This window comes from Pocillopora damicornis, chromosome 9 (genome assembly GCF_964200805.1).
Source record: "Pocillopora damicornis chromosome 9, jaPocDami1.2, whole genome shotgun sequence".
Classification (NCBI taxonomy): Eukaryota; Metazoa; Cnidaria; class Anthozoa; order Scleractinia; family Pocilloporidae; genus Pocillopora; species Pocillopora damicornis.
The window spans coordinates 22,557,465-22,581,951 of NC_142678.1; the positions used below are offsets into that span (position 1 = coordinate 22,557,465).

A 24,487-nucleotide genomic window follows, 5' to 3' on the forward strand; every position below is an offset into this window, starting at 1 on the left:
CATTCGCTGCTTTGGTTGGATCATTGTTAGTATATGAGCAACTGCGCACCTACCCCTCCCCTAACCTAACAACGTTCAACTGATAACAAGTAAGGGTTGATGTTGGGTTAAGGGAGGGGTAGGTGTGCAGAAGCTCAGACACTGACATTGATCTCATTGGTGGTGCTTTTTTTTCTTGACACAAAATGCAAAACATAAACAAATTAAAACGTCTTTATTTCAGATACTAGATAATGAAGATTCTTATCTTGATGTTGAAAAGATCTCCTCTAAACTTAAGGACTGCATAATTAAAACAAATTGATCCGATTGCTTTCAGTACTAATTTATTTGCTTCTATACTTTATTGAACAACTATTGATGTATTTGCCAGTTATGCTTCTTTTTATAATTTAACAATATCTAACTATTTAGTTTTTAATTTTCTTTATATATTGTAAATAATGTTTGTTGATGATTGACCCGCCTCGAATAGCAAATTTGCTATCTGCGGGTCAACATAATCTAAATTATTTTGTAAGAAAAAGAAAAATAAAGTGTGTAAGTGTGTATAAGTGTGCACTGTTATTTTAACTTACAGTGTAGTTATGTTCACAAAGCTCTGAATAACTCCATCCACTCAGCTGATAGCTTTGGGCCAGAATGCGAAACCAGTCCTCTTTCTGAAATCGTATCAAAGACAATTCATCTCCCAGTAAGATTAAAAGTTTTTGTTTTCATTTACTTTTACCTTTTTTCCTCCGTTTTAACAAAGGGAAAGAGTAGAGGTTTACATGAAGACACTCACTAAGGGGCGTGAAAGTAATATGTGTTTCGGCATTAAAATCACACTGTTTTCTATCAAGAAAATAAGCGATCTTTGAAAAAATTGTTCCTCTTCAGTGTTGTATGATGATAATTTCACCTGAATAATACGTCAACGAACACAGAGTAGAAGCAAAAGTATTCAGTAGAACTAACCTATAAACTCTAACTCTAGGAAAAAAGATACGTACGGTAGATTTGTTACTTTGGTGGACCAAAAGTGTGCTCCTGACTTCGGAAACATTGTCAGCCATGTCTTGGAACTTTCGATGAGACGCAATAATGTTGTGTGTGTTGTTATGTCCACCGCGCCTATCCGTGACCAAATGAAATAATTTCATTATTACCAAACAAGTTTCAAATTTTCATAACAACATTAACATACTGACAGGCGAACAGATAAATACACCAGAAATAAACTAAATCACTCCCAGAGAGACCTTGATATGCTTAAGAAACAATTACATTAACCGTATGGAGTAACCGAAACTTTTCCTAAAAATGTTTTTCAATCTTTTATTTTCTTGGTGGGGTGTGGAGGGTGGGTATCGCTTTGATTCGACGGAGACGCAATGGTCTGATTGTTAGCGCAGGACGTCCGGTCAGATCATTGTGTTGTGTTGTCATCGCGCCTCCATCCAACCAGGGAAAGGAGGGGAACAAAAGGTAGATTTTACAAAAACGGAATATGCTGTGGAAGCTATGGAAAGGAGTCTCGTATGTAGACTTTAAGAGGTATAATGAGTATATAACGATATAGGTTCTTAACTCTTTAACTCTTAGAAGTGATGAATATGTAACTTCTCCCAATAATATGCATACATTATCCAGCAAACAGGTAACGAGAATACTCAAATTTATCTTGTAGAAGCTGTTACCTCGATCTTAAACCAGATTCTCGTGACTAATTTACAAGGAAATGTGTAGCAGCTACAGGGGAGAATTAACGATCAGATCTTAGGAGTAAAAGGATTAAGGATGTTACATGAACGCACGTGGGACAATACAAACAACAGTTTAAGTCATGACTGCAAACGAGCCTACAAGAGTTCACCAAGTCCCCAAGGTTTCACCTTACTTACGGTCTGGTCTGTGTCATACTCTGTGCAGGAATTCTGCTAAATAACTGATCACTTGATGCTACGCTTATGTCACCATTGACATTGATTGACAGTCCCACCCGAGGGGCATGTTCAGCTGGGTGTTGAGCGTCACTGAACACGTGTTGATATAACATGGAGTCTTTCGCGCATGACAAGAATACAAACGGGTCTTTGTTACGGAGTGTCTGCCGCCAAAGTATACCTGTACAAAAAATTGATTTTATAAACAAATCGTGAGAGATTTTGCTTTTGACATTACTGATGCCTGTAGCATATCAGTTAAATGCACATCAAGTATATTATGCATGTAGTTCAAATTTGGCTTAATCCGTTACACCCTAACATCAGTATCAATATTCTCCATACTGTTCTCTATACATATTCTAAGGTGCTGTCATTTGTTCTCCTATTGAGAACAACAATCATTCCTTTATTCTCATAACCTCAATGTCTGATTCCACAGTAGTAATGTAAGGAAAAATTAGATGCCAATCACTATTACAGAACAGGACAGAAGAGTCCTCTGAGAGATCCCTAAGAGGTGAAGGGTCAGAATTCTTTTAAAATTCTTGTAAGAAACTCAGAACATTTTCATTAATCCACAACAGGCCGCTAAATTCTCATTTTGTTCAAGAAACTGCTTCTCTAACTTTTTCATTTTTTCAAACCAGTGTGATTTCTATTTTCCTTTATTTCATATTATGATAAAGAACACGAGACAAAATAAAGATCAAATCAACTTGAAAAATTGTAAACCAGGAAAAAATCAAACTACACAATATACCTTTCCACCATTAGTCAACCCAAAGTGAGAAATTTTTACCCTTCATGTTTCAAGATTTTCCCTAAAGGTCCCGATTATATTTTCAGATGCCATTGGGTATTACCTTTCACCAATGCTTATTACCTGTTACAGCATCCTTGTGTTCACCAAAAGATGCGTATGGTATATAAGGTCTTCTGATGTCCCAAACATGGATATCAAAATCCACCAGAAGAGAGCAACTGAACAGAAGCAATTAGATGTACAAAATAATAAAACAATGAAAAGAATAAAATGAACACTACCTAGGGGCTTTATCCACTGACTTCTACTAGCTACATCCCTATCTTGTGCAGCATTATATGTATTTAAGCAGAAGCATGTGAAATAAGGCTAAGTGGATTTCACATTGATGTTAAAACACATGTTATCCATAGGCTTAAAAGTTATACGTACAATCACCTTATACAACAAAATGAATATTGAAAGAAAAGGTCCCTTCAGTAAAGCTTACTTGAAACCTCCAGCTTTGCATTGCTTTTACATTTCGGTGTATTCTCTACAACATAATTGACTAAGAGCCATAAAGTTACCTTGCAATCTGATATTTTCTCTGTGGTCTCCACTTGATGCGAGCCACAGAAGCTATGGTTTGAATGGTATTCAAAAGGTGCTCTTTACCACAGACTTCCCATACCTAAAGAAAAATAATACACCAAAGATATTTAATGGACAAGATTAACTCATACTTGAGCTTCACTCAAAAACAAACTTTTCAATAAACTGATGACTGTAAAGTGGACTTTTGAGGGAGCAATATCTGTATTTGTATGCATATTCTGATCACAACTGATAAGCAACTGACAAAACACTAGTCAATCAGAGTATACTACCAGAGTGAATAAAAAGCATATCTTTTATTACCTGAGATTTTATTCCAATACACCAAATAAAGATCTAGCAAGGCTTTGTTCACAGCCTCTGTTTGAAAAAAAATCCCGCTTTCTGTCCCCAAATAGAGGGAGTAACTAAGACCAAACTAAAAAGAGGGACATAAACTTAGCTGGAAGATTTGGTGTACTCATTACCTTAACCATTTTGTCCCTGCCAGCAGAAGCCACCCAGGTCTTCTCTTCAGGATGCCAGTCAATGGCAAATGTTGGCCCATTGTGTCCCATGTAGTGATTTGAAGGAGAGTTTGGCATTCGGGTATCCCACAACTTTAACATAAATACAAAAACTCCTCAATGTACAAAATAGTAAAAGTCCTCATTATACAAACTAGCTTCTAAAACAAGCAGATTATTGATCACTAACACAAACCTTTTGAAACAATTTCTCAAAGAAATTATCTGTCAGAGGATTATCTGATTTCTCAGGAAAAACTGAGCTTGGAGCATTGACTAATATTCCAAATAAAAGGAGGTAAGTTTAAATTCAATGAGGAGCAATTATATTAACCCTTAAACTACCGTGACCAAGACAGAATTTCTCCTTACAATATCTATACAATATCAACCAGATAAGTGATGAGAATAAAGAAAAATATCAATTTGGGGATAATTAGTTGATCCAATATTAAATTCTCTGAACCAACATCATAAGAATTGTATGGTTGACAGTAAGGAGAATTACAAATTTGATCTGGGAGTTAAAGAGTTAATAATGATGCAAATTTACCTGAACATGTCCATTCTCACATGCAGCTGCAAACTTCTGACCATCAAATGGGCTAAACTAGAGATACATTGTATAAGACACAACAAGTCAGACTGAGTAAATTCATTCCAGCAGTCTTACAAATGAGGACTCCACCTCTCCTTACTCTTGCCAGGGGAGACTTCAGACTGTGGTTTTATCTCAAAAATCCATACACCAGGTAGATGGTTTTAGGTACACCTACATTGTATTACATTTTACAGTTCACTTTACAATTTTGAATTATAGCACAACAACATCCTAGTTTGCATAAATTCCATGCAGTAGTATAACCTGTACAAAATTTCATTCTTAGTTAAAAAAGAAAATAGCCAATGAATTTCCTTTAACAATATTCCTACATTTAAAAAGACAAAGCTGGTAAGAAGACTGTTATTAAAAATCTGATGACTAACCATTGAGAGCTGTGCTTAGGATACAAAATTGAGGATTAAAACAAAAGACTGGAGACCTGAACATCACGTATACTTTCTGCTTTTCCAGAGAAGGTTGATGCAACACTTTGTTTTCGTAAATCCTTAAATAAGAAAAATAGATAAAAAGTACAGCAATGAAGTCATGTGCAGAGTTAATAACTGAATACTTGCATAATTTGCATCCACTTTAAATATTGAATGATCAACTTAATACAGTCAACTCTCTCATAAGCAGACACCCACAGTAATTGGTAAAAGTGCCCATATTTAGAGCTGTCAGCTGATGAGAATTATCTCCATAAGCCGACACCAAAGAAAATTGGATGGATATCTGCTTACAGGAAAGTGTCATGTTGGACTCTTGCTTGCTTTCCCAAGGACAAATGGAGATCTGACAAAACCGCATTATAAAAAGATCATCCAAAAATCCATCATATAAAATTAAAACTTGAAAAGTAAAAAAAGGTATTATATACAACAATTCTTCAAAACAACATATATCACTCAGCTAAATAATTAAGAATTATTATAATTAACTGACCTTAACATTTTCAATTTTAGTAAACATGAAGTGACTTACAAAATATTTCATTGTTCCATCTTGAGATCCACTCAACAAAATATCTTTTTCAAAAGGATGGAACTGAATCTTATTAACAGTTCTCTTATGATCATTGAATACCAACTCTGTCAACAGGGTAAAAATATCAATTAAAAAAATTGCTAATACATCAATGTAATTAACACTCAGTTGGCCTGTGTGCTTCATATTCCCATTATGCATATTGATGACCTGGGTGTATGCATTGAAACTTTGAAACTTAGAGCCAAGAAAGAGTTAACAACAAAATTGAAAACACAGCAAAAGAAATTGATTTGTAAGTTAGTAAGGGCAATGATGCTGATAAGAAGGGTTTACTGGGAAGTTTGGAGGCTGTAGTATTTTGGTTATACCTCAAGCAACTCTTACACATCTTTCAAGCTCTGCTAACTTCTCATGTGAAAAGCTCAAACATGTTAAACACTAACTGATCTACATTAACTAAATAACTGGTGAAAGTTCACTGGTTAAAGTGAATGCATAATGCATTTTATTAACAAAAATTATGGATAATGATTCTTAATTGAAACATTATACCATTAAAAAACATTTTTCAATGCTAAAAATAGAAATCACCCTGTTTCTGTCTTGTGATTTTGTTCAAATTCCAAAGAACAACAGCTCCATTAGTAGCCGCAGTAGCCAGAATGTGATCTGCAAACAAAATTTAACGTCCCTGTCCCTCAATTTGAAATGGTTTAATTTTTAATTGAATTATTAAAAAGCAAATCTTCACTTTGAACTTCCAGCTCCCTTAATATCAACCATTAATGCTGTAATAAACCACTGGAAGACCTATTAACTTTTGGATAAGCACTTCCACTTATTAAAGAGGGGAGAGGAGTCAGCAAACACTTATCAAGATCAAAAATACAATTAGTAATTATTTTTCTCCTGAAATGTTAACCAAATCTGAGGAACAATGTATACCTACAGATACCTGTTTTTAAAACCAAAACTAAATCAGAAAGCTCTGAATTGACAGATAAGTTTTCCCATGCAGCACAACCTTACCCAAATGAAGAAAAAATAAAACTATGCTTTACAGTTCTCCATTAAGTAGGAGTAGAGAGGAAACCATAAATACATAACAAGCCTCAATAAACCTTAACATTTGACCCTTTAACTCCCAAAAGTGATTAACATGAAACTTCCCCTTATAATATCCATACAATATTTAGAAAACAGGTAATGAGAATATTTGAACTTATCAGGTAGAAGCTGCTATCTTGATCTAGCACCAAGTTCTTATAACTAATTTAGAAGGAGATGTGAAGCAGCTAGAGTGGAGAATTTACAATCAAATATTGGGAGTTAAAGAGTTAAGCTACAAGTTTCCTCCATCCTTTAAACTGACTCTAACTTTTAACCTAAATTTTCATCAATAGATAAATAACTATTTGAACATAAAATTTTTCTTCAAGGAGGACCCTTTTTGGGATTCCTCTTAGAGATTTGAGTAATTATGAACTTGTCAACTTTGCTACAATTTACCATCAACTGGATGCCATTGTACATCTGTTATGCTGAAGTTCAAGTTAATCCTTCCACAGCGTAAATTAGTTTTTTCAACAAATCCAGACTCTTCAATGCCAATGACCTTAAACACTGAATCAAAGCAAAACCTTTGTTAAACAGTCACCCATGAGGAATGGCTTGGTGATCATTAAATCGTTATTGTTAAACAGTTTGACTGCTTAATTCAATACAGGTTGTTAACTAACAAATGAATTGCATGATGTTCCTGCATAATATTTGTGCTAGCAGTCTAAAGATGACAATTTTCAATTTTCCTTCCAACAAGGAGGTAGTGGGCATTTATTTGCTGTGGATGCTTATTAAAATAAATACAGAATATTAACCATTCTGCTATGTAATGGTATCATAGTATTTCAAATTTTGTTTCCTTTCTCTAACATCACATCTGTTTTAGGTATAGAGTAGAAAACTAGAAGTTAAATTATCATTTACCATTTCGACCAGCCACAACTACTTGTGATCCATCTTTTGAAGTGCTCAATGAATTCAGAGCCCCATCAACATTACAGTGCATTGTACAGGCATTGTTAATTCCTCCACCAACTCCTGAATAGGAAGAAAGACAAAATTGCATGCAAATGATAACATCTCAATCATTGCTTCATTCATCTAAAGTACAGTGTAACTTAGACATTACAAGAGTTTTGTTTTCTATTTTCAGAATAATCTTCTATTTGTCATGAGAAGGGTGCTGTCACTTTCGAGTACATAAATTTAATAATATATTGCTCTAATTCATGCACTTTAGTCTGTGTTGATGTAGAAATCCCTGCTCCCAGAAGTGTCAGGTAAGATAATGAAGCTGCTTTGAGGTAACAATGGCCGCATATTCTGTATCATGAAAATAATTTGTGTTGATAGGGAATTCCTGTGCCACTGACTGAGCGAGTCAGCATTTCCACCAGCGGTTCATCTCGCTATTTCTTTTCCAATCTCACTTCTGCTCTTCTTGATTTGCAACTAAAACCATCGTATGCACTCAAAAGTAAGTTACCGGTCTTAACGTATTTCTTGCAAGATGAGTATCAATGTATTACAGCAGGGTAATATTTAACTTAAGAAGAGCACTGCAGTAAAAAAAAAAGGAAAAAGTATCCTTGTGCAAAAGCTTTGCCACTTTAGCAGGATGCAGTGGTAAAAGAGGTTGTTTAAGGAAGATGGTAGCTGAATTAAGTAATAAGAAGCACCCCAAAAATAATAACACTCGCAATGTAACAAGGTTGTTTTATCTCTTTACCAAAGACGACTCACAAATTACCAATTTTGCGACAAAAAAATTTCTGAAATTTTTCTTTCAACAACGATAAACAACTGAAAAGATGTTGATAGCTTTTCTCGCAATGAACAGCTGATTTGAGAAGCAAATGGAAGTTTCGACATCGCAGATAACAAAACAACTAAATAACCCCAAATATGTTACCCTATTGAACTAATGTTTCGTTCAAAAACCTCGTAATCCATCTAGAAAGAATTAAGTATAGAAATCAGAGGGAAATCAGCCTGCCTTTCTCTTGCGTTTTAGCCATTTCGTGCACGGACGGTTTCTCCACAAGTTCCCAGAAGCTCATGGCGTGACATTTGCAAAACAGAAATTGATGAACGTTTCCTCTAAGACCCAGGCCTCTCATCGACAATAAATCCCATAGATCTCTGCGATCAATCTGCGGTCACACAGCAATTGCCTGCTCTCGCTCGACTTTCGTCACGATAGAATACAAATTCGCGTTTTGATTTCCTGATGCAGCTTAACCACAGTTGACCTTGCAAAAAGTTTAAAAAATGATGTAAATTTTCCTCAAGTAGCAGCACTTAACTTTATCATACAGAATCCGTAAAGGGCTGTCACGATATCTGCCATTACACCATTATTTCATGACGTGCAACACCCAGGCTGTTTATGATTGCTTGACTCGGAAATTTCAATGGCCGCACAACTATCATTCTTATCAATCTGGCATTTTTTCAGCAGAAATCAGGCAAAAATCAAGTCCAGGCCAGCTCAGATTTGATTCCGTGTGGCATTCGGCAGGCCTGAGGGTTACAGGAGTCAACAGTTACAGTGTCCTCACTTAACATCAAGAAAATTAGATCCATTAATCCTATAATCTGTTAAAGAGATAACAAAACGACTTCAAAATAAGATTTAATGAAGGGGGATTTCTTAAAAGGATTAGCTACGTTTCCGCCAACCAGGAACAGCTTAACAATTTTAAGAAACATGAAGTCATGTAATCAACAGCTACGAACAAACTTGTTTCATTCCTGGGGCCTCTATAATAACCGTAAAGCTGAAAATGAAACATTTAAATGAGATTGTGATATGATAAGGAGTCTGCGAAGAGGTTCCAGACACCTGAAAGTGAAACACATAATATGTTACCGATAAAAGCGGATGCTTTTAGTGCTTGAGAAAAGGGAAAATTAACTGGGCATGTGAAACACACCCATGAAACAACATTTAAATAACTTCTCGGGATTACTATTAAAATTACCGGTAAGCCGCAAGCTCTCGTCAACTCAAAAAAGGTGCCACACCCGAATAGTTGGACGTCTCACTATTCCCCTCTGACCTAAAATTTGCCACGAACTCGCCTAAAAGGCGGCAGCTACTATCAGCGGAATGGGGGAAAGAGTTGGGGACTGAATTATAGGTGATAGTCATTAAACAAAACGAAATTGGGTAACATTATTTACATAATGAAGATATGCGCTCATTTTACATTGCATGACAGGACAAAGAAACGGCCTTTGTCAACTTCAAAGCGGAAATAGAGGAGATGGGAGGTAAACCGCAATGAATGAAACAATTTACATCAAGAGTGAATTGACGACGCTCATCAAGAAACAACGATCTTTGTCAAGACTCAAGTTTATTCAGTTTTTCAATTCTTCGACTATGACTCTCAGTTTCATGTTATTTCGACTGACCACAAAGTTAATCTGATCTCACGAAATCTCCCACGAAAGCTGTTAATCTGAGCTGTCTGTGAGCGTCCTCATGTGAAAGATGATCCGTCACCAAACACGCGGGAATGGAATTCCTCACTGCATATAAACGTTACTATCGATCGGGTGTCGTGACATAGTCCAGCAGCATCCGGCTAAGTTTATAGCTGGTGAAATGTTTCTTATCTCTGCTCTCGTTGCTGGTTTGTTTCTGCCCGTTGCATACACTTGCTCTCTACCTACTGGCGCTTTTTTCTACACTCCAATTCAGCGAACTATCCTAGCGCCGATTGTTTTCCAAGCTAAGGTTCTCAATACAACAACCTACTTAGATCGCCATGCTACTGGTCAAGTCTTCGATGCTTGCGTCCATATCGCAAAAATATTCAAGGCACCGTTCGAAATTCCTCCAGAGTTGTGTTTTGGATCATTTGGGATAGAAGAGCTGTGTTTGACATACGTGTTCGAAGGCTCTGATTACATTTTCTTTGTGAATGAAGATTTCACAGCTAGATATGACGGTTTTCCACTGTCTGCTATCTCTGTCACTGATGACAATTTGTCCTCAGTTGAGCGTGGTTACTGCTCAGCTGATCAATCCGACGATTGTGGTAAGTGAAAAAAATGTTATTTCAAACTATGAAATGGAAAATCGAACAAAATTTTCTTTTTTTTTTCTACCTGTGACAAATGTTAAAATATTACTGTTTCTGAAGAGAATAGACAGTCCACACGAGTCTCCGCGGATAAAATTATGAAAAATAATGGGCGTGTTTTGTTTACATACACCTGAACATAACCTGTAGATTTTGTACTGCTATTATTTTTGACACGGTGGAGCAAATATTTGCGTGCGTATGAGTACTGTCGCAATTTACTATTCGCTCTAGTTAGGATTTTGTAAGAGCGCGCCGTGCCGCGCGCCACAATTTCGCGTCGGTTTTCAGCTGGCAGTATTAAATGCGCTGTCGACCTCCTGTCATGTAATTGTAGATCAATAACATCACATAATTATTTTTTAAAAAAAAAACCTCGCCATCACCAGTCAGACGTTCTAGGTAATCAAATCTTCTTTCCTTTTCTTTAAACTCGAAAAAATTATTCGGCGAAAACTGACCATAATATTCGCGCCATGTTAACCTTGAGACAATTTTGATTTTTCTGGACTGGACCTAATGTTGACGAGGGTGTTCATTCGAGATGGCAGGTAAAGGTTCAGTTTGATGATGGAGCATCTTGGGAGTTGAAATTTGACAGTTGGTGAAGGAGATATGTTATTATTTCTTTTATCAGATCAGATAAGTTTCAGAGCTGAAAAATATTATGCCCACCACAAGCCAAGATCGGCATTCTTTGCTATTAACAATGCTATTCAATTATAATCCGGCATATTGAGTCAGACCTGTCGTGCTGGACGGCAGCATGTCTCTAAAATCTTGAAGCATTTCCTCTACTTAATATGCCTAAGACGAGGAGATTTCTGAGCAAATTTAAGGAATGTTTATAGTTGTAAACACTTTGTCTCCGCTGTCAACGATGAAAAGATGAATTTGATGTGGGTGCTACTGTTTATACTGACCACCCATGGAGCTTGTCAAGGGATGTCCTGGAACAGCTTGTCAAAGGTCCCAGAACAAAAAAACACAAGAAATTTCTGACGAAATTTTTCTATCGCGTAGTTCTATATTGTTTGACCACGAGGAATTTTAAGGCTGTTTGTCTGTTAAATTAACCTGGACCCACTGCGAGTAATGATCTTATGTGTAAACGGAGAAAATTGCCCTCTGCAATGCCCTTTTATTTTTCCTTTGGCTTGTCCGCCTTTCATCTATTTGCTACTCGAAGATTTTGTGTGACGATCGAAAAGAGCCGATTGTTTGGAATGAGATGCACTAACGGGTCTTCCGGACGCGACAAAGCTGGAGGTCTTTACTCACTTTGCCGCTCTCTCAGCAAGAGGTCTCACAATAATATCCCAGCCATTTTTTTTTCGGATGGCCTTTTTTTTTATGCTGCACGGTCTTTCCTCGCCTTGGTCCTATTTGGCGTGAGCTTAGTATAAATCGCCTATTTTGGTTAATGAACTATACACTGTCCATGAGGAAAGTAAAAGTCTCGCACTTTGGACGGGAACATTAATTATATTCCCCAACAATGAAATTTACATCAAGAATTAAAAGCTTAAATGCATCCTTTCAAATGGAAAAATGGTAATCTTGATTTTTTTTTTTCGGGGTCATTCTTTCCAGGATTGTATTTATTTGAGGAACTTTTATTTCAAAATTTGACCATTTGAAATTGTGTCACAATTACCTTTTGACCTTTGACTTGTTCCTTAGGTTTGACTCAAGGGAGATCTCCGTTTCGCCCCATCGGTCAATCGTCTGCGCATGTGCGAACATTTTCATGTCGACGTTAGTCCACATAGCGGGCTTTCTAGCTGTCTGAACCAAGTGTCACACTGGAGATATAAACCAATAAATTAATAAGTCACGGTGTTCTAAAAGCGTATAACAGTTTTGGTAAAACTCAAAACAACATAGTAAATCGACAAGATAACCGTACTTGAATTTTGCGTTAAGTTAGCAAAGTCTCGAGTTTTCCTTGCGTCAACATTTTTTTCCCGCATATACTTCTCTTAAAGTTTCGATTATTGTTAGCATATTTTGCATGCCAGTGGTTATTTCTTGTTTTCCTTCGAAATTTTGTGCGGGAAGTTACAGCGCGGCCGACCAGAATCAATAGCGTATGCTTGATGTTTGACCCCGTGTACCCAACAGATCTTTTGTCGTTTCTGTTGAAAGTGCGTGGTCTGTGGTGGGAAGAAGGTATGAGGACATAATCGCTTAATGCCTTCTGGTCGTCTCTTTGATGCGTTTTAGGATGACACTCCATGTTTCTCGTACTCCAAGAGATCAGTATGAGAGTACTTGCTACGAATCACCATTACATGCGGAAAAATTTTCCCGTTGGAACTCGCGTCTTGCGTCTTATATGGCCTTTTGTTCGGTCCTAAAGATTTGAGCTGAAATAATTCACTAACTGTCCAATAGAGCCGTCGAGCTTAGTCATTTGCAACCCATGTCCGCTTTCTACATTCCAAACTATCACGATTTGCTATTATCTGTTGAGCGATTTTTCTATCCAAGGGTTTATCCGTTTAACTACAACGATTAACATCATCTATAAAATTACGCGAGGCGGATTATATTTCATAGGGCGAAAAAAGAAAACATTTTCGTGCCAAAAGCTGACGCGCAGAAATTTTTACTTATGTTGACAGAACCGCCAAAGATTGATTTGGAAACATTTGAACCCGTGAACCGTATACTAGAGGGACGAAATGCAGTTGTCAAATGCCAAGCATCAGGAACGTTGCCCAAGGTAACAATCTGGTCCAGAGGTGGAGAACTTGTAATGGAAAAACTGCAAGGAAATATGCTCGAGATCAGTGATGCTACCATGTATGATACGGGGAGATATTCCTGTACAGTTAAAAACCCCGCCGGAGAGGATACAGCAGAAACCTATGTACAGATTCGTAAGTACATAAAATAAGCGTCCTTTCAGCGGACACCGTTGCGGTCTCCTTCGCACGAGCCTGCGAACGGGCCCTGATTATTGGCGCTTCAGCAAATTATTAGAATTAACCCTTTAACTCCCAAGATCTCATTACTAATGCTCCTTACAGTCTGCCATATTGTTCTGGTGATATTAGTTTGGAGAATTTGGTATTGGATCAACTAACAATTCCCTAGTTAATTTTTTTCATTCTCATCACTCGTCTGCTTGATATTGTATTGATATAGCAAGAAGAAATGGTCACTTATGGGAGTTAAAGGGTTTAAATATCTGGTTGTGTTCATGACTTGCTTTTTCCTGAAGCCGACAAGAGATGCGCCTGACGATGGTGCCTGTGATTACAGATTTAGCTATAAAAGTCAAGTTTTTCTCCGCACAAATTGTCTTAGTTAATGATATTTCTTCATTCGATTTGTTTCCAGTCTCCTCAGCATGCGGAGGCTTGGTCGCTGTACATGAAAACAAGACCATAACAATCCAAAGCCCAGATTATCCTTGGCCTTACCGGAAAGCAAAGTCCTGTTCATGGCGAGTGTGTCCTCCTCAAGGCATGAAGTTGGAGTTTAACTTTACCACCTTTGATCTTCGCACATTTGACAAACTGGAGATTATTAATGGTTAGATACACATTCATTTCTACTCTTAAATTCATGGTCCACTCAATTTAGCACGCAATTGGTATTCATATATCACGAGAGTTAACAAGTGATAATAACAGTATCTAAGTGCCATTTGAGGGGGGGGGGGTTATTACTTATCAATATCGTTGTATGGCATTAGTATGAGCAAACTACGTACCTCATTTTTCCTCCAAAGATAAAAAAAGAAACAGTGACATTAGCTTTTCCACAAGCTTCATTTTTAACCGTTTTCCTATCACACGAAAACACAAAGGCGACGTTTTCAAACTTATCCCTCAGAGCGTTTTTGAGAAGCGCCTGATTCCGCTGGACAATTTACCAGATTAAGTGTGGACACTTAACTTCTCTGTGTGAAAATTTTTAAGTTAAAATCAATCCGGCGAATCTTGGACGGGCTCTGAGATATATTCAAATTTTTCCCCCACAGAATGTGATCGGCAACATTCTCCATGGAGGACATACTGTGGTTCCAAGGTGTCTCCTGGCTCCTTTCTGTCACGTTGTAACTCCACTTGTATGCAGATTGTTCTGAACTCTGGCTTCCCTCCTAACAGAGTAGCTACTGGTTTCCAAGCCAACATCAAGACTTCAGATCCAGGTACTGTAATCGAAACCGGGAACAGCAGTAGCTTATTGCAAAGCCCAACGATATCGAAAAAATCTCGTTCCAAGAGTTCCTAAGAAAGAAATTCATTATGCTCGCTCCACGCTCCCTCCTCCATTAACTCAGAGGAAGCGTGATGCATAGCAAGCCCCAAATGCAACGGTTGCTAAGGAGATCGGGAAATGGCAGGTTCTGAGGAATTATAGCGTAATATCAGCCTCAGTTATTTTTGCCCTCTTAATTCAACAATGATCTTTATATTTCACAGATGAAACAGAAGACAATCTGGAGGAAATGGTTTGTGGCAGCAATCTTGGTATGTGCACTAATCATTACTGCGTTGTTGTTGTTGTTGTTGTTGTTGTTTTATGAAATCAGGCTTGGCTTTCCTTTTGGTTTTGTTCTGCAACTGAAGCATTATTTGAAATATATTCTCTGGAGTACTTATTTTAAAATTTACTGTCGATGGGTTACAGCCAGTGGGCGACAACGTCTCCTATCCATGTAAGAAAAAAAAAATCGATGTGTTATTTAGAGATGTCGAGGGTAGACAGAATTTCGCGTGTGACCAGAAAACAAGTTCATTCCACTGACTGGTTCAGACCTTACCTGTTAACGAACTAACATGAAGAATCGATCTCGGATTTCCTATAAAACATTTGATGAGGTTGAAGAGAGGAGGAACATTGGCTAACCAGCTTTTGTCACCGAATGTAACGTTCTAAACAAGCGTCTCAGATGCTTTTTTAATCCTTTACCTCCCGTGAGTGACCAAGATAGAATTCCTCCTTACAATATCAATGCAATGGCATGCAGACAAGTGATGAGAATAGCGAAAAAATCAATTATGGGATTACTAATTGATTCTTTAACCTGACATAATGAGAAGCATTTGACAGACAGTAAGGAGAATTACTAATGAGATCTTGGGAGTGAAGGGGTTAAAACGCCGCAGTTACTGCACTGGAACGGGAAACCTTAGTTACCCATGCCCACATCTTTCTTTCTTTTTCTTTTTTTTTTTTCTTAGTCGCCAGAGTGATTCCTTCCGAGCGCCAGCTTCTGGCGTTGGAGGTGAACGTGAAAATATTGGAAGTCCATAGACAAGACGAGCCTATGCTTGTTTCACCCGATGATGAAATCTCCATAAAGCACGAGTGAGTTACTGACATAAGACAATAAATAGAAAGATTTACTTTCTTCGTATTCCTCTCTCACCTTGAGTTTGAGTCTTTTTGTCCTGTTGCTGATGCCAAATTTTTTGTCGGCCACTTTTTGTGAAAAGCGTTAAGACATGATCTTTGCAGTCGATTGGCTGAGATCAACGCACGCTTAACGCGCTACAATTTAACTTATCCCCAATAAGCCTCTTTAGTATTGTTATGATACTCCTTGGTGGCAGTCAATTTCTTTACTCTCCCTTCCATACTCTGTTAGCGACGACTGGTCCTGAAAGCCATGTTGTCCCTCCAAATACTAAAATACAAAAATTTTATTCTTGATGTTTGTATATGCCTGATGCTTTTAATCACTGTCATATTTTAACGTATCGATCTCCTGCCTTTTGCAGTTTTACCATCACAGACATGTATGGCTGTCCAATGGAGCTTAAAACCGGATCAGAATATTACATTTTTGCCTCGTTCGAGAGACACATTAATAGTGTAGACCCCATTTCCTTAGTGATGGATTTTGCCGTGGATCCTAACAACAATGAGACGTCTGCGAACTTTATTCAGCGGTTGAAGGCGATAAAAGAAGAACCGCCGCAATGTGAACCGCTCCCAGCCAAATAAGATAGTATTCGAATTAATAGCTTTATTGAAAAAATACTGAAACTTTTAACTAATTGGAACTGAAATGTACGGGCGAAGGAGAGTTTCTCCCGAACGTTTGCTTCAAAGACGTACTTGTAATTTGCTTTGCGATTAAAATTTTTGTTCAGCAATGAAGGCTCTCACTTGATCTTCCTATGCTCCAGTCATCAATTCGTACCATTCCCATATAACATTCTATTGCATTGGATTGTTTGTCTCGTTGGTTTTCATTCTCAAAATCTTTGTAGTAATTCTACTCACTGTCTGCCATACAATTCTTATGATATTACTTAGAGGATTTGGTATTGGTATTTTTCTTTATTGTCAACACTTGTCAGCTTAATATTGTATTGTGTGTTTGATATTGCAATGGAACTCATTTTTGCAATAATTGACTGCCTTGAATGTGGTGGTCTTGGACCTCAGAAGTAGCCCCTTGCCCGTTCAATTTCCTCTTGTCCTCGTTGATATTGTTTTCTTTAGAAACCGAAATCGCTTGAACAGCTCTTCATAATCAAAGTACTGTACCCCTCGGAACAGCTGGTTATCCGCTGCGTAGGGTCTAAATCGAAGTTAAAACGCCTTTCTATACATCAGCGCCTGATTTTGACTAAATCTACTTTTAACATAAAGAGAAAAGAAGTCATTATAATATTTGGTCAGCAGTTTGTTTTAACTTTTATCGAGAAAGGATTTTTCAGTAGTCCCCAAGTGAGTCTATTCGAGGAAGGATTAATAATTTAAACTCGATATTTGTCGCCTTCGATATGGTTTTGAGTTTTGTGAAGACAGTTCATATCCTTTTGGTTAGGTATTGATGGGTTCTCTGGGCTTTATTACCTTTTTGGGAATGTATGTCTCGCGACACCTTCCTTCTGCTTCAGTTCGCAATCTTTTAATCTTTTAACGTTGACCTCATAACCCTAACAGAGTTATTTTGAAACAATGGGCCGCGAGGATGTCAGTCAAGGATTTTCCTAAAAGTTTATTAAAATGTGCAAAGTTCAAACAGTCCTACATTTCCAATAAAAAGTCTTAATTATGTTTGCTGCAAAAAATTGATGAACTCCAAACTGGTTTAGCATATGAAAGATTCACCAACATAGTTATGTACACAAGTTTTGTTTTTCAATCATATCTTGAACCATCTGGATCTCTGTGAATTAAGCTGTGAAAAGGAGTAATAAATCTCTATTTAAGCTTGTAAAATCCAAACAGCAAGATACTCCAAATTTCAATTAAAAGTCATGATTACATCTATATAAAAAAACTGATGACTTCCACAGAATTAGTGGTTTTTTTTTTTATCCATTTCCAAAGAAGGAAATAACAACTCTTGTGATAAAGAATCTCGCAGTTTTAATCTATCCCCTGAAAGAGAGATATTTTTCCCTTTCCCGGTTCCTAAGTGCTAAGTGCAAGTTTTGGAATGTTTTTGAAATGATCTACAGGAACGAAAAGGCTCGGAAAGATTAGTTATTATGTCTAATAACACGAGTTCGTGTCTTTCCAAGTCTAACTACGATGGCGAGATATTTCATCTTGATATTTTCTTTAGAGTAGTTTTGATGGCTGCCATTGTCATCATCAGTGTCATGTCACCCGTGGCTGTGGTTGGAAATGGTCTGGTCTTTGCAGCGATTTGGAAAAACCCATCGCTTCGTAGAGCACCGTCTTATGTTCTACTCGCTGCACTGGCTTTCACTGACTTTTGCACCGGATTCATCACAGAACCGTTTCATGTCACAAATCTGTTATTGATATTGAAGGATCCCTCAGTGATCATCAAAAACAAATCTGATTACTCAATAAATTGGAGCTGGCCAACGTACTTTTTGATGACAAAAGTTATCGGCGAAGGATTCTTGGAGTACTTCTTCGCCCTAACTATTCTTCTCGTAACAGTAATGGCAATCGAACGCTGGCTGCAGATGAGTCGCCAGTCTTTAATGACCGTACGTCGAGCTTGTACAACTGTTGCTGTGTTATCGCTGTTGCCAATGTCGGTGGTTCTTTGCTATTTTCAGTTGAAAATAAGGATTGCTTATTTTATTTCGTATTTTTCATTCATTCAGCTTTGTTTGTTCGTCACTTCAGTAGCTTATTTTAAAGTTTTCAAGATAATTCGTCGCCATCAACACCAAATCAGTTTGCAACAGAACTTTGCTCAACCAGCAATTGACTTTCTGAAGTACAGGAGATCAGTTTTTTCCATTTTATTGATCTTACTTATGTTTTATTTCAGTTATTTGCCCATGGCTATTCTCTTGATGATTATTTCAATCCATTCTGAAAAAGAACCCAGCATGACTATATATGCAGTTCTTGAGGTAACAGTTGTGCTCGCATTTTTGTCTTCCTCTCTTAATCCTCTACTTTACATGTGGAGAATAGCAGATATACGAAGAGAAGTTCGACAAATAATCAAAAGAATTTTCTGCAAAGAAAGCTGAACTCTGTAAAATGATTTTGGCCCGTTAACAGGTCATAACTGTAAATTAAAGAAGACCCGAGAGAATCTTTCAAGAATGAACATCAATTTGACATTGCCATCATCCGTGGAGGTGGACGCGCGCAAGCCGTGAACTGATTAAATATTTAAATAAACTTATATTGTAATTATAAATTGATTGGTTACCAGGTGCTTTAGGCAGGGTAAAATTCAGTTCTTCGGCTTTTCTCTTCAACCACTTTCTCGATCGTTGCAACTGTTTACAAATCAACATTCCGTTATATTTGATTAAATTTTCCCATCGAACCGTTGTCCACCCAGGAAGACGACTTTTTAAATACATTATTGTTTTAATAAAAACTTTAAGTTAAAAATGTAATCACAGTTATCAAATACATTACGAGTATGAATTATCAGTCTGAAATTTCCATCAATTTATTTTTACGTTGTACACGAGGTCTTAAGAAGTCGTCCAACTGCAAACTGCATGGTAACTACATGGCAAGGCCACCTAAGAGAGAAGACAAAACGATAAAGATGCTCGTCAGCAGAATTCTAATGCAACAATCATTGCCAATTACAAAAGCAGGACATATTTTGTCTGCAATAACGCGTGATGCGTTATCAAAAACTTTTTCATCAAGAACGTCTCAAAACGGCTAAGCAACGGCCGGATGTACTGTACATCTACTAACTCTTGATTTGCCATAAAATCAGAAAGTATTATTTCGAATCAGTCAGGACTCATAGTTTTAACCAGCCAATTACACCTGCAGTACAACGTCAGCTTCCTCAAATTCTTTCTGGCGGTTTATTTGGCAACGGAAGCAGGGCATCAATTTCTTAGAAACTAAAAAATTTGAGATAATCTACAGTTAATCATAAGTATTTGTTCTATGCCACTACTTTCCGCCATTGATATCGAGATTAGACCTTTAGAAATGCGATGGAGTTATCATTCAGGAGTCTTCAGAAGTTTTCGGATTTCCACAAATAGGTTCCGATGATTATTAGCCAACGAAACTACTTGCATGAATGACTGTTATCATATCTGCCCAGTTCTATTCTCAATTTTTTTTCCTTTTTTGAAAGATTACGTCCACATATTTTTTCTCTTCATCTTTGACGTGTTTGCTTTAAATAGGTCGATGTCAAACTCTTTTTCAGAGAAGAATTACCTGCAACTTCAATGCTTGCTCCCGTAACGTAACTGCTCCTCTCAGAAGCGAGGAATGTTACCACATCAGCTATATCTAACAAAATTGCAGAAAGGCAAAGTTAGTATTATACAGCCTAAAATTAAAAACAATTCAGAATAGAAAAGTTCACTTTACCTTTACAAAAACTGACATGTATGTAGCCTACGTGGGGGTTCCCTCCCTTCCGTTACTCCCTGGTGGGGAGGGTGCGGCTACACGTAGGCTAACATAAAATTATGATTAAGAACTGGAGCTTAATTATCACATATCAAGATATGTTGTGCAAGTTACACTCGTAATCAATCCCAATATAATTACAAGGATATTTGTTCTGTTCGAGGTGTTTGTCTACTGAAATGTTGTGAAATCCGTGAAAAATAGTAATAATAATAACAACAATAATAACATTTATTTATACCGCGCAAATTCAACTATGCAGTTTTCAAATGCGCCTTACAATTAAAGATAAAAAAGTAAAATACAATATATAAAATATAACAATATATAGTCAAAATTACACGAATGAATAATTATCTAGTCTACAAATTGCAATACTATATCAGAAAAGTAAAGAGTAAAGAGAGCAAAAGTAACCCTTAAGTGGAAAGCAAAGTAGGTTTAGGTCTGATGGAGAAGATCTGAACCTCTCTCGGTATTTACTCCTTCGCCACAACTGCACACGTCTAGAACAGGTTGCTTTCCTTCTAAATCTTACCTGATGGCTGCCCAAATCTCCCAAGAGGGATCTGTTTCTTTACCTGCCGAAACACAAACAACAACATGCATACCGCAAATTTATCATTTGGATGGGCATTTAAACAGGCAAGCCTAAGCATGAATTTAAACACATGTGCGAGCAAGAGAGGGAGCTCAAGATGAATTAAGCAAATAGGAAGGATTTGCCTCAACAAAGATCATGTAGCTACTGCAAGATCTACTTAACAAACTGGGAATTTGTTATATTCACATCATCTTTAGTAAATAAAATTCAAATCAAGAAAAGGGTCAACCTCATTATTAAGGAAAAAAGATAGAGACCATGAACACAAGGTTGGAAAAAACTGAGTGATCAATGGTTGTTTCTGTTTTGAATGTTTTCATTTTTACTTTCTTACCTGTTCAAGAACTTTCTCTGGGACAGCATCTGTCATTGGAGTCTTAATAAAGCCAGGCAGAATTGCATTACATCTAACACCAAATCTGCAGTCACACAACAAAGTAGCTGCTAACAATACTCAGAGTGCAAAGGTAAGGGTTCAACCAGTATATCAAGCTTCTATCTAACACACCAGGGCCCAGTTGTTCAAAGGTTGAACAACACTATCAACAAATAAATCACTATCCAGGAGATAAGGGTAAGAAAAACATACCACATTATCCAACAGATAGAGAATTTATCCAGTGGATAGTGTTATCCATCATTCAAACAACCATAGCTTGGTGACCCCCACCTATCTGGGCTTACCCTTGTTTATGTAACATAAAGAAAGTGAGAGTGTGGATATACCTATAGCACCTATAGCACCTATCTACAAATCCATGTCTATCACAGGTCACCCTTCAGCAATTTTCTATGTGTCTCTCCTCCCTGTACCCATGCATACTATTCAAAAGAGGTGGAGTGAGGATAAGGTGCCTGGCCTTCAGGCACATAAACAATGACCTACCCATAACTAAAACCTGGACCCTGCCTTACATGCATTTCCTCACACCTCCTCCTATAGAAAGTATGTTGCATGATGAGTCCAGATACTCAGAGAAGTTAGCCTGAGTCTCTCTTAAGTAGAGATCAATGTCACACAAACACAGCTACCTTGCCAGTTCCCTTGCACAAGTCCTTGTCAAACCTTCAACACCAGCCTTGGACGCAGCATAATTTACTTGACCAAGATTTCCTATCTGGTATGAAGACAACAGAATAATACATTACAATCACAATCAATGAAGATTGTACCCTTTCCTTCTTTACATAGGTTGGCTCTAGCAGACCACATTAAAAGTTAGTGTGAATGTCATCTGTGTCAAATAAGGAAATTAGCCATACACTCACTAGCCACATGCTTGTGCTTCTCACTGAGGTTAAGCCCTGTTGGCTGGAGTTATGACTAGAATGGGTGACCACACAATATCCTGCATCGTTGAGTTTCCTTCTTATTGTCAATTACATTCCCGTACTTTGAAGAGTCAACATCAAATTAATTATTTTCCTTGTAAAAACCAAACTGACTGTAGAAAACAACCATTGCATCCCATGTAAACATCTCCAGGTGCCTGGTTTAATTTCAATTTTATCTTTCCTACTCATTAGAATCTGCGATATGCTTTGGAGAACAACTAAAAAGTCACTTGATGCACCTGTCTCTCAACATGAAAATGGCTATATAAGTGTAAATGACCATGATTGTTATCTTGGAACCTCTGGTACTTATTTGTAACTTTGATCAGAGCACAAAAAATTACTGGTTTTGTAAAGAAACATACCTTTCCTGATATGCTGGCAAGATTTATGATAGATCCATTTGTAACTCTTTGACTGACCATCAGTTTAGCCACTGCTTGAGTGACAAGAAAAGTTCCCTAAATTAAGTAAATACAATGGAAAATGATCAGTATCAGTTATTTCTTTGACATAGTTACACATTACTAACTATATCTGAAGTTGTTTTAGCTTTTAGTGATAAAAACATCATTGACTCTTACCTTGAGATTCACTTCAATAACTTTGTCAAATTTTTTTTCATCCATCTTTATCAAGAATTCATCTTTTGTGATTCCAGCTGAATTGACTAAGATACATGGTGGCTTCTTATACTCACTGATGATACACTCAAGCACTTTTTGTATCTCTTCTCCACTTGCCACATCCAAAGAGTAGTTCATGTGTTTGTTGTTGGCATGTTTTGAAAGGCTGTCAGTAGTGTCCTGTGCTCCTTCAATATTAAGATCAGTAACTACGATACTTGCTCCTTCTGTTGCTAAAGCTTGGCAAACTGCTCGACCAATACCACTGGCACCACCTAGCATATTGCAATTGATCACAATAACTTTTGGCTTTTTTGGCCTCAATTTCATCTCACAATTTCCTCTATTCCCCCCCCCTCCCCCCCCCCCCCATGTGTGTGTTATTGCATTATGTAATTTCCTTCATTATGTACTGTTTTCTTCGGTTTGTTCCTCTCTGAATTGCGTCCATTGGCATTTATCCCTGGATTAAATTTAGTTATTGTCATTGTTCTGTATTATTTTGAACAAACAAGTGTATGCATAACAAAGTACGGGACTGCACGGAAATCTTGCTGCAACACAGGCAGCCTAAGCTCAGCTGTGAGATGCTCCTGAGAGAAGGATCTTCCCTTATGAGTAGTAAACCTAGGAATGCATAACTTGCTAAAATGACCTCGTTGCAACAAAGTAAGAAGTCAGACAACAAGCGATGCACTGTGAAAGTAAGCTGAGGTATTTTTATTGAGAATTCGACTGTATCTTTTTATTCCTAAGAGCAATCGTAAATATTCCCAAACAAACTGTTATATTTTCGCCATTACTCTTAATTCACACTGCAAGATGACCATCTCACAGCTGGAGCTTGGGCTGCCTGTGGCTGCAAAAACCCTCTTTTGGTAAGAAAATAAACTTGGATACTTGTCCACCAACATTATCGATCCGTTCCGAAGAGCAAATAGTTTCCTACGACATGCGTAAAGCTCGAGGCAAGCGAGCAGGTTTTGCCAAGAGCAGAATCAAAGTAAAAACTATGTGACCAGCTCTACCAGTCCCATTAAATGCATACTTTTAGGTGCATGACAGGTAATTGTATGACCCATAAGAAATCAAAAGCATGGGAAGCTCTAAACATGTTAGCTAATCTTACCAGTAACCAAAGCCAACCGACCAGAGAGAACGCGGGAGTTACTACATCACGGGCGACGAGCGGGGATAGAAAAAACGACCTAAATATGAGCGGTCAGCGGTGAAATAGCTTTTATACTTCATATAGAGACATATAATTTGTTGTTCCAGAGACAATCATGTTGTAAAGCCGAAATGTTTATTGAAAAGGTCATAGACAGGCCTACACAGACTCCCCTGTGTGGTTTTACGTTTGCAACGCAAAAGCCTTTAATTAAAGCTTCGCTCTGACGAGTATGTCTTTGAGGATTTACCTCTTTTGTATGATATAATCGGAGGCGTTTTGTAAATTGTTTTCAGCAGTGGCTGATTTTGGATGAGGTTCCATTCTTGCATCAGTATTTGTTTTAAATTTTTTAACCCCTGGGTGGTATGCTGTCACAAAAGGCAAT

The 24,487-nt window shown here is 37.4% G+C and overlaps 4 protein-coding genes across 5 annotated transcripts in view; 2 read left to right on the forward strand and 2 right to left on the reverse strand.

The window, feature by feature from the left end:
• LOC113670157 (GATOR2 complex protein WDR24) overlaps positions 1-8,690 on the reverse strand; it is a 15,318-nt gene extending 6,628 nt beyond the window's left edge. The window contains exons 1-13 of one of the 2 annotated variants that reach the window (XM_089182837.1): positions 8,450-8,690; positions 7,378-7,491; positions 6,901-7,014; positions 5,983-6,060; positions 5,386-5,492; positions 4,841-4,906; positions 4,351-4,407; positions 3,759-3,890; positions 3,264-3,367; positions 2,815-2,912; positions 1,887-2,109; positions 996-1,116; positions 579-662 (exon numbers count right to left, since the gene is read on the reverse strand). In XM_089182837.1, the coding sequence (XP_089038963.1) occupies positions 579-662; positions 996-1,116; positions 1,887-2,109; positions 2,815-2,912; positions 3,264-3,367; positions 3,759-3,890; positions 4,351-4,407; positions 4,841-4,906; positions 5,386-5,492; positions 5,983-6,060; positions 6,901-7,014; positions 7,378-7,491; positions 8,450-8,573 (1,422 nt within the window). In that variant the 5' untranslated portion in view covers positions 8,574-8,690. The remainder of the gene's footprint in view (positions 1-578; positions 663-995; positions 1,117-1,886; positions 2,110-2,814; positions 2,913-3,263; positions 3,368-3,758; positions 3,891-4,350; positions 4,408-4,840; positions 4,907-5,385; positions 5,493-5,982; positions 6,061-6,900; positions 7,015-7,377; positions 7,492-8,449) is intronic. The other variant, XM_027186253.2, reaches the window with a different exon arrangement.
• A 1,127-nt stretch (positions 8,691-9,817) lies between these two features.
• LOC113670164 (uncharacterized) lies at positions 9,818-16,666 on the forward strand. Its single transcript, XM_027186260.2, has 7 exons — positions 9,818-10,502; positions 13,175-13,432; positions 13,896-14,090; positions 14,542-14,712; positions 14,987-15,034; positions 15,749-15,875; positions 16,289-16,666. The coding sequence occupies exons 1-7, from the start codon at positions 10,067-10,069 to the stop codon at positions 16,512-16,514; spliced, it is 1,461 nt and encodes a 486-aa protein (XP_027042061.2). The 5' UTR covers positions 9,818-10,066; the 3' UTR covers positions 16,515-16,666.
• Positions 16,667-18,016: 1,350 nt separating this feature from the next.
• LOC113670166 (adenosine receptor A2b) lies at positions 18,017-19,397 on the forward strand. The gene has a single exon (XM_027186262.2). The coding sequence runs from the start codon at positions 18,017-18,019 to the stop codon at positions 18,986-18,988; it is 972 nt and encodes a 323-aa protein (XP_027042063.2). The 3' UTR covers positions 18,989-19,397.
• LOC113670168 (estradiol 17-beta-dehydrogenase 8) lies at positions 19,318-23,391 on the reverse strand. The gene is made up of 7 exons (XM_089182839.1): positions 22,887-23,391; positions 22,668-22,763; positions 22,000-22,085; positions 21,302-21,386; positions 20,902-20,944; positions 20,166-20,240; positions 19,318-19,498 (listed from the first exon to the last, which is right to left on the reverse strand). Exons 1-7 carry the CDS (start codon positions 23,256-23,258, stop codon positions 19,482-19,484), a joined length of 774 nt encoding a protein of 257 aa, XP_089038965.1. The 5' UTR covers positions 23,259-23,391; the 3' UTR covers positions 19,318-19,481.
• Between the last annotated feature and the right edge of the window lie 1,096 nt (positions 23,392-24,487).

What these genes read in the sequence shown, in the direction of transcription:
- LOC113670166 (XM_027186262.2), top strand. Translation starts at nt 18,017, where the DNA reads ATGTCTAATAACACGAGTTCGTGTCTTTCCAAGTCTAACTACGATGGC.
- LOC113670168 (XM_089182839.1), bottom strand. Translation starts at nt 23,258, where the DNA reads ATGAAATTGAGGCCAAAAAAGCCAAAAGTTATTGTGATCAATTGCAAT. An exon ending in TTGCCAGCATATCAGGAAAG is followed by an intron (nt 22,086 to 22,667) that starts GTATGTTTCTTT and finishes TCTTCATACCAG; the next exon opens with ATAGGAAATCTTGGTCAAGT. An exon ending in CAGAGAAAGTTCTTGAACAG is followed by an intron (nt 20,945 to 21,301) that starts GTAAGAAAGTAA and finishes GTGTTTCGGCAG; the next exon opens with GTAAAGAAACAGATCCCTCT.
- LOC113670164 (XM_027186260.2), top strand. Translation starts at nt 10,067, where the DNA reads ATGTTTCTTATCTCTGCTCTCGTTGCTGGTTTGTTTCTGCCCGTTGCA. An exon ending in TGATCAATCCGACGATTGTG is followed by an intron (nt 10,503 to 13,174) that starts GTAAGTGAAAAA and finishes TTATGTTGACAG; the next exon opens with AACCGCCAAAGATTGATTTG. An exon ending in AGAAACCTATGTACAGATTC is followed by an intron (nt 13,433 to 13,895) that starts GTAAGTACATAA and finishes ATTTGTTTCCAG; the next exon opens with TCTCCTCAGCATGCGGAGGC.